Source organism: Suricata suricatta, chromosome 1 (genome assembly GCF_006229205.1).
Source record: "Suricata suricatta isolate VVHF042 chromosome 1, meerkat_22Aug2017_6uvM2_HiC, whole genome shotgun sequence".
Lineage (NCBI taxonomy): Eukaryota > Metazoa > Chordata > Mammalia > Carnivora > Herpestidae > Suricata > Suricata suricatta.
Window position 1 is genome coordinate 189,844,979 of NC_043700.1, and position 8,814 is coordinate 189,853,792.

At 55.9% G+C, this 8,814-nt stretch overlaps 1 protein-coding gene across 1 annotated transcript; it reads left to right on the top strand.

Moving 5' to 3' along the window:
- Positions 1-255: 255 nt before the first annotated feature.
- On the top strand, positions 256-8,608 carry LOC115302548 (janus kinase and microtubule-interacting protein 1-like). The gene is made up of 7 exons (XM_029952481.1): positions 256-336; positions 939-1,148; positions 1,824-1,943; positions 4,737-4,883; positions 5,740-5,880; positions 7,487-7,546; positions 8,540-8,608. Exons 1-7 carry the CDS (start codon positions 256-258, stop codon positions 8,606-8,608), a joined length of 828 nt encoding a protein of 275 aa, XP_029808341.1.
- Positions 8,609-8,814: the final 206 nt, after the last annotated feature.

Sequence of the window (8,814 nt, forward strand, 5' to 3'; positions counted from 1 at the left end):
AGTTGAAGGGTATGGCCCGGGGCCAAAGCTGTCTCTTCTCTGTAAGCTGCTTTCTGCTTGGTTCCCTATAGGGAATGCTGGACAAGACGGGGCCGGGGCTTACTTTGAGGTTCGCAGGTGGAGAGGCTGAGGTCCTTTAGAGACCCCGGCAGAGATGTCAAATAATCAGTTGGTTCTATGATTCCGAGGCTCTGAGAGGAATCAGGGCCTGGGGGATACATTGGGGTGTCCCCTGCATATGGGGGGGTTCATGTCATGGGTGAGGATGTGGCTGCCTGGGGAAAGGAAGAGGGTCAAGCCTTGGAAAGTCCAGACTTCCATGGCGGCCAGAGCAAGGTGAGTCTGTAAAGATAGGAACCAGGAAGTCATGACAGAAGACAGGAGGGCCGGGAGAGCGTCCTGGAACAGGGAGTGGGTGGCCGGGTCACATGTTGGTGAGGACGGAGGATAGGAAGTTGTCCTGTGGGTCTGGGGGTCAGGGGAGCATTGAAGACCTTAGCGAGAGCTGTTTTGGTGGAGGGGTGGGGGCTGTGATCAGACAGGAGAGACCTGGGGGGTGAGTGGGAGAGAGGGCCCACCAACTCAGTGAGGAAGTTGAGCTGTGGGGCATGAGGTGGCTGGACGTGCCTGGAGGTCAGGATTTTATTTTATTTCATTCACGTGAGAGAGAAATGGGCATAGGTCTACTTCAGCAGGAAGTGTCATGGTCATGTAGGTCATGTAGGTCATCAAACTCCTAACTTCTCTGCTCCTCTGTGCTCAGGGGAGCAGGACCCGGGCTGTGGACAGCGGCCTCTCTGTGTCCTGAGTTTTCAGAGTCCAGCTGACCTAGGTCCGTGGTCCTCCTTAGCCTTTCCCTCTGGGCCTCAAGCCAGCAGGGGAGAAATTTCTACAGTCACAAGCCCCTAGGCTGATTGCTCCTCCTTCTTCTTTGGCAGATGGACGAGATCCGAGGGAAAGACCGCGTGATTCTGGCCTTGGAGAAGGAACTCGGCGTGCAGACTGGTCAGACCCAGAAACTACTTCTTCAGAAGGAGGCGTTGGATGAGCAGCTGGTCCAGGTCAAAGAGGCCGAGCGGTACCACAGCAGTCCGAAGAGAGAGCTCCCGCCTGGTATCGGGGACATGGCAGAACTCATGGGCAGCCAGGTACGGGGACCGGCGCCTGCTCAAGCCCCGGGGCCTCGTCGCTGACTGACCTCAAGTGGTCTGGAGCCCAGTGGAACAGAGAGGCAGGAAGGGTGTGCAGTAAGGGCACAGAGACGGCCCCGTCTTGAAGTCAGAGCCCTGCCCCACGAGCAGGAGCTTAGCCAGGAGAGGGCTTGGGGGCAATGGCTTGGTACATGACGTGCACAGAGGAGAGTGAAAGCAGGGTGCCTTCATTCACTCATTCATCCACTCATGCACTCCGTCACCAGACGTTGGGGTGTCTGTCGTGTGTGCTCTGGGTGGACCACCTACGAAGTGCTGGCATTTCAGCGGTCACAGCGCGATCAGTCCAGTGCGTCTTGAGGAATGTCCTCTCACATCCGTGACGGGGCCCTTGTCTGAGAGAGGCCCGGTGGGCGGGGCTGGAGCGTGAAGGTCCCCAGAGACCATGTGCCACAGTTTCGGAGCCCCTGGCGGGGTGACCTCTTGTCACGTTGAGACCAAGTCTTCTTGCAGGTGGCCCGCAGGGCCTGGGGTGTCGTCCGCGTGGCCTGCAGGGACGCCCGGTGTGGCGGGGGCCTCGGGACCAGGAGCTCGCGGCCCGTGAGGTCCCTGGCGGTGCCCGGAGTCACTCAGGCGTCTGCAAGGTGCGTCCGTATCTTGACTTTCTTTCAGGACCAACACATGGAGGAGCGGGACGTGCGGCGGTTCCAGCTAAAAATTGCCGAACTGAACTCGGTGATACGGAAGCTGGAGGACAGGAATACCCTCTTGGCGGACGAGAGGAATGAGCTGGTAATCCGCCCCCGAGGGGCAGACGGTGCCTTGCGGGGCGCCAGCAAGCCCCCCTGGGGCCGACACCCCACCTGAACACATAGTGCAGAGCCCTTCTGGATTCCTTTCCTTTCTCTCCCGTTAATTTCTGATCGAAAACCTAACACACGCTCGGTGAAGACACCTGTGCCTGCTACAGGGGTTTTTCCCGGGCAGCGTTGGAGCGAACAGCGAGGGGTGTGGAGAGGATGCTCACTGAGTGCCGTTTACGCTAGCGGCCCACGCCGACCCGAAACGAAACAGAATCCTGGTTGTGCGACACTCAAGTGTTGGGCAGAGTAATTACCGAGCATTCGTGCAGTGAGTTATGTACAGTTGCTAGGAGCCATGGCAGACAGCACGTTTGTTTGCTCACAGTAAATTAAGTGACAAGCGGTTTGCAAAACAAACAGGCATTGTCCTCCAGGCGGAAACTGGAAGCTGTTTTAGGGGGTGTGGTGACGATCACTTTTATTTTACTTTCTTTTGCGTAAAAGTTCACCTATTTCTTTTTAAAATTTTTTTAAAATGTTTATTTTATTATATTTGAGAGGCAGAGAGAGACAGAGCTTGAGTGGGGGAGGAGCAGAGAGTGAGAGGAATCCCAAGCAGGCTCTGGGCTCCGAGCTGTCAGCGGGGCTTGAACTCGGCAACACCGAGATCACGGCCTGAGCTGAGGTTCGACACGTAACCGACTGAGCCACCCAGGTGCCCAAAAGTTCACGTATTTCTAATTTTAAAATAATGACAGGGACTCTGGGTTAAAAAAGATAAATCCTTGGCATGCCTGTTTCCTCTTTCTCTGCCCCTCCTCCACTCATGTGTGCGGGCTATCTCTCAAAATAAATAAACAAACTTAAAAAAATAAATCTAGTAAAAAGAATACTTTCCTGAATATGTGTAAATTTGCTGGATAAACAGCCAAGTGAATTTTTATGTCGTGGGGGTCTGTACATAAACTACTTGACAGATTCCTTATATTTCTGTTGAATCTAAATTTTATTCTGAAAGTAAGCACATCTATGTAGTATTTGAAAAACTTGCAAGATGAACAGTGTTCATAAGTGTCACCTTTTCGTAATTTTAACAGGGTCAAAATAAATGTATTTCCTTCAAGCAATTCTTTTATAAACTTTTTCAAATGTTTTTATTTATATATTTTGAGAGAGAGAGAGAGAGTGACAGAGAGCAATGGAAAGGCAGAGAGAGAGAGAGAGAGAGAGAGAGAGAGAGAGAGAGAGAATCCTAAGCAGGCTCTGAGCGCTCAGCCCAGAGCCTGAAGCAGGGCTCGATCTTGCACACCCTGAGATCATGACCTGAGCTGAAATCAAGAGCCGGTCGCTTAACTGACTGAACCCCCCAGGTGCCTCCTCCAGCAGGTGTTTATAAAGGCATATTTTTAAACGGCTTTAAATCAGACCGTGTGTCTAGTATTAGATGTATGCTTTTTGCTTAAATATTCATCAACTAAAAAAAGTCCCTTGTGCACAAGATAATAATTTACTGAGAAGATTAGAAAAAAAATGTAGCTTGCACCAAACAATTCGAAGCACTGAAGTGTTTAAAGCAAAAATTGAGCAGCAGCTAGTCAGCACTTTGGTCTTAAAATCATGAAATAACTACTATTAGCAGTTTGAGGTATTTCTTACATGGTTTTATTATTTAAAAAATTTTTTTACATTTATTTATTACTGAGAGACAGAGAGAGACTGAGCATGAACAGGGGAAGGGCAGAGAGAGAGGGACACACGGAATCTGAAGCAGGCTCCAAGCTCTGAGCTGTCAGGGATCTGCAGTCAGTCCCGGTGCTCGGTTCTCGGCTCTAGCACTTTCCGAGTGGCCATGAGCGCTGGGTCCCACTTCTTTGCCGTCGGTTTCTGTCTGTGAGGTGGGCATGGGGCCCCTCCTCGGCTTGTGGGGCGGGTTGGATAGGCCCGGCAGGACTTACCACGGTGTATTCGAGAAGGCAGACCTGCTCCTGCTTCGAAGCCCTCAAGGGCCGAGGCAGAAACCGAATGATAGAGCCCTCCAGCCCCCTAAACCTCGCCTCACCGTGTCCACCCCTCTACACCCAGCACCCCACACCCTGGGTTCCCGCTGCACTGAACCATCTGTCCTTGCCCGCTCTGAACCTCGGGGCGCGTTTCCCCGCTAGGAATGTCCGCCCGCACTTGACTCACTGTATTCTCACCTCCTTTACTATCATTGCCCTCCTCCTCCATCCATTTGACGGGCACCCTTGTGTGCCATCCCTTTGGCCCCGCCCCCAGCACAGGGCCCCAGGCACAAGAGGGGCTCCCCCAACGCCGGTCACACGGGAGAGACTGGAAGGACACCCGGGCTTGATGTCCTTCCACGGGTCTGGCACAGAGCGGGGCCCAGGCTTTTGTCTCAGGAAGGCGGAGCTTTCTGCGAGGTCTGGACTTGGGGAGGAGTGGAGGCCAAGAGCAGCATGGTCGTTGGCTTGGCCTTCATGTGTGTGACCATGACCCCTGGGGGTTATGCCCAGAGGTGAAGGACATGCAGACACAGGTCGGGGCCAGCAGGGTGCAGGGGGGCAGATCTGTGGGCCCTAACCCTGTCGCCTTACCCAAGGCCCCCCGAGCCTCAGCGGGGTGCCGCGTCTGGGATCCAGGTGCGGGTGTGTGATCTTCCTGGGGTTTGTCCTGTCCAGGAAATGTGGCCTCAGCGAGGCAGCTCCAGGCCCCGGGCTGGACCCCGCTGGCCTCCACTGGGCCTTACAGCCAGCGGCCTTGTGTGTCTTTCTGATCGTAGCTGAAACGCTCCCGGGAGACCGAGGTCCAGCTGAAGCCCCTCGTGGAGAAGAACAAGCGGATGAACAAGAAGAATGAGGATTTGCTGCAGAGCATCCAGAGGATGGAGGAGAAAATCAAGAACCTCACGAGGGAAAATGTGGAGATGGTGAGTCACCGGCCACCGGCCACTGGCCTCGGGCTCCAGGCTCGCGTCTCCGGCTGGGATTCCCAGTCCCTGACCCTCGAAGCCCACATTCTCCGCCCACCCCTGCCTCCCCGAGGAAGCTCATGAGGGGTCCCGGGCCACGCCCCTCCCTCCTGGTCCTACGTCTCCAGGGTGCGGGTGCCGAGGGCTCTGTGCCCGAAGGAGAAGGGCAGGCAGGGCTTGGAGTGGGTCTGCGCCTCAGCCCTGTCCCCTGCTGCCCCCGTGGCCTCAGCTATCTTCATCCGTAAAGTGAGGCTGCAGATACAGCATTGCAGGGCGGCCCGGAGGATGGAGAGGCGGCACCAAAAGTCCCTGCAGAATACTTAGTTCTTTGCAGACGCCCTGGATGGGGAAGCGAAGGCCACTTCCCCCCAGGTGCTTTGCATAAGGGATTTTTGCGTTTGCTCCTACAAAGAGCGCTTGGTCTCGGCGGTCATGACAGTGTCTTGTATGGGCGGTTCTCCGAGGAGGTCTGAGGTTCACTGTCCAAAGCACCGCCAGTCACCCCATTTCCAGCAAGAAGGCTGAGGCTCTATGAGGCGGGGTGCCCTTCTCCCCGCGCCCCCGCAGGCCCAGGTGTGAGGGGGCGTGACCGCCAGCCGGGCCCTTCCCCGCCCCCTTCCTCCTCCCGCCTCCCGGGCCTGGATCCGCTGACCACCTCCCACCCCCACGCCCACCCGGCCCGTTCTCCCAGCCTCGGGCCCCCCTCCTCCCGCGTGGGGACCACGTGGCCGGCATCCCTCCGTGCGTCCTGGTCCCGAGCGCCCCGCTGGGCCCCGCCCGCTGGCTGAACGCCCCTGTCTCCCTCCGGCTGCAGAAGGAGAAGCTGTCGGCGCAGGCGTCCCTGAAGCGGCACACATCCCTGAACGACCTCAGCCTGACGCGGGACGAGCAGGAGATCGAGTTCCTGCGGCTGCAGGTCCTGGAGCAGCAGCACGTCATCGACGACCTCTCCCTGGTGCGTTCGCGCTCGGTGACCTCGCTGGGCGGGCGCCCGGGGACGCGGTCAGGAATGTCCCGGAGGCTCCAGGCCCGGAGAACGTGGTGGGGTCTCACGGGGCGCCCGCATGGGCTCCAAGGGCTTCCATTCAGCCAGAACGCAGCCTCGACCTCTTGTCCAGACACCGCGGGGGGCCTGGCCCTGGTTTCCACGCCTACTCGTTTTCTCAGCAAACCTCTCCCCTGCTGTGAAGCAGCCTCCGTTTGAAGAAGGAGTCGTCTTCTGGCCTCGACCCCATGCGCACGATTTGTCCCTGAGAAGTCTACTTTTTTGTTTTGTTTTAGCTTAGTTATTGCAGACCGTGAACTTGAACACCTGCACCTTGTAATCAGGCTAGAATTTGAAGGGCTCGCGGAGACTCTGTGCCTGCGCAAGGTTAAGGGGGGCCGAGTTTGTCCTAGTAGGCGGAGTGTTCTGTCCAGAGAATCCTCTTTCTGTCTGTGAAAGCGGGGGCACCAGGACGAGGGCACCGCAGTCAGCGTTGGTGGGGCCCTGGAGGCAGCGAGTGTCCTCAATGCCCAGCAGGGAATGCGATGGCTCCGTTCACGGGCCTTCAGAGTCCAAGAGGCAGTGATCAAAACTCTAGAAATGACTTCGACCGTAACTGTCAAGCTCACTTTGCTGGCCTCCCTTCCTTTCTCTTTAAGTCCTTCCCTCCTTCCTTCTACCCACTCCCATCTCCCATCCTCCCTGCCTCCTTCTATCCCTCTTCCCTCCATCTGTCCATCCATCCGTCCATCCATCCACCTTCTCATCTTTCTTCATGACACAAAAACTTGGTACAACATTAGAAGAAAGCAAACCTTCAATAAAATGATGATAATGGTGAAAGAGAAATAATAAACCAATAAGCCTAGGGAAAAAAAAAAAGACAGCTCCATCCATTGAGACAAGGAGGGACCGATGGGTGGACCATCAGGGCTCTAACCAAACACCGGGTGTCTCTGGGGCTCCTGGCAGCCAAGGGAAAAAGCAGGGCCCCGTCAGGAAGGAGAGACATGCTGGTGTTGCCGGGGTGGAAGCCGCCACTCCTTCCGCTGCTCTGCAGATGCCGTTTCTATGACGGCGGCCCCGGCGGCCCCAGGCTCTTACTCCTTTCTTAGGGCCACGCCGCGTGGTGAGCTCTAGCCCCATGTGGCAAAGGAAAAACCTGAGCGTCAGAGAGAGAAAACGCATCCCCTGCTTCGGAGGAGGCCCATGCGGGTTTGGACCCAGCTCTGTCTGCGCTCAGAGCTGCGCTCGTCCTGGGCTGCGGTCGCTGACAGAGTGAGGGTCAATTGTTGGCACTGCCTCGTGCTTTACGGCGTCCAGCCCCTGCGCAGACAGGCCGGGGCTTTCAGGATTGGCAAACCTGGGTATTTTTTTTCAAGACAATCCCCGTCCCGTCAAGGACTCGGGTAAACGGGGCGGCTCTGGAGTTCCGGGAAGCGGCCGTCACGCGGGGGCTCAGACCTCGACGGTCCCACGCCCAGTGCCGCCGGGTACACGCAGCTTGAGAGCCGGTGGGGTTGGATGGCCCGATGGGAGGCTGGCTGACGATGCCAACCCGTGTGTGTCCTTGCAGGAGAGGGAACGGCTCCTGCGCTCCAGACGACATCGCGGGAAAAGCCTGAAGCCACCCAAGGTGAGTCTGAGGGGCGCGGCTGCCCTGCTCCGTCCGGCAGGGTCCTGGGGAAGGGGAAACGCAAGCCTCCCTGAGGGGCCCTGAGAGCAGGGCCACCCACATGTCTGCACGGTGGGTGGTGGGAAAGCTGTCCTTGCGCCTCTCGGAGCATCGGTTGTGGCCGTGAACCCGTTATTGTAATTTATTCATGGAAAACACGACGATGAATTCTGTCTATAGGCCTCGGGCACTCTTTGCCCCAAATTAAGAGCATAAATACTTAGACCTTTTGAAGGATTTAAAAGATGCTCAGGTTTGGTTTGTAACATCTTATATCCTGTTCTGAAAAATCAGGAGCTTTGGGCTTTTTATTTTTTTTTTAAATAATGCAGAACTGTGTTCCTTTTTGAAGATGTGATTTTATAAAGAGAGAGTCCAGATGTCCTGGTGGCACAGGACTGGAGGATTCGGATGCCCAGGGATCATGCTAGAATAAAAAGAGCAAATTGGGGCAGGTGTACAAGAAAAAAAAGGCTTAGTTTGCATTGAAACCCGTGAACCCTTTTTCACCGCCACAGAGATGTGGGTCCATTGAACTAGATGCTTCTCCTGGTTTATCTTTCAACGGAGATTCGGTTGTAGAGGATTCTCTTGTCTAGAGAAGGCAGCAGGGCGGATACGCTACTGAATGGCCACAGTGTGCGGCTCTCGGGTCAGGGTGGCAGCAGGGAGGGTGGGGACTGGGCACGGCAGCAGGGGGCGCTACATATTCCAGTCGTTGGAGGGAAGTGAGGGCCCTTGTGCATTCACTTCCTGGGGCGGCCGGAACAGAGCACCCCAACCGGGCGGCTTGGAACAGTAGAAACGTCTCCTCTTGCAGTGTCCGAGGCTGGAGGTCCAAAATCAAGGTGCCAGCAGTGCTGTGCCCCCTCGGCAACCCCCAGTGGAATCCTCCCTGGGCAATTTTAGCCTCTGGTGATTTGCCCGCTCTCTTTAGCATTCCTTATCTTGCAGCTACATGACTCCAACCTCTGCTCTGGTTATCGGAGGCCGTTCGCCCAGGGCATTGCTGACTTCCTATAAGGACTCGGGTCACATTAGATCAGGGATCCACCCTCTTCCGCGATGACCCCATGTTAACCCAGTTTTTCTGCCGTGACCTTGCTGAAGTCCCAGGGGTAGGGCTCCAACATGTCTGGGCAGAGGAGGGGGGACCCAATTCACCCCAAACACCATATTTTATATAAAACCTAAGGATTTGAATCTAGTTACTGTGGAAAGGGGACTTT

Excerpts from the sequence above, each read along its gene's own strand:
- LOC115302548 (XM_029952481.1), top strand. The coding sequence starts at position 256 with ATGGGTGAGGATGTGGCTGCCTGGGGAAAGGAAGAGGGTCAAGCCTTG. Across the intron at positions 337-938 it reads TCCATGGCGGCCAGAGCAAG|ATGGACGAGATCCGAGGGAA; the intron begins GTGAGTCTGTAA and ends CTTCTTTGGCAG. Across the intron at positions 4,884-5,739 it reads CGAGGGAAAATGTGGAGATG|AAGGAGAAGCTGTCGGCGCA; the intron begins GTGAGTCACCGG and ends CTCCGGCTGCAG.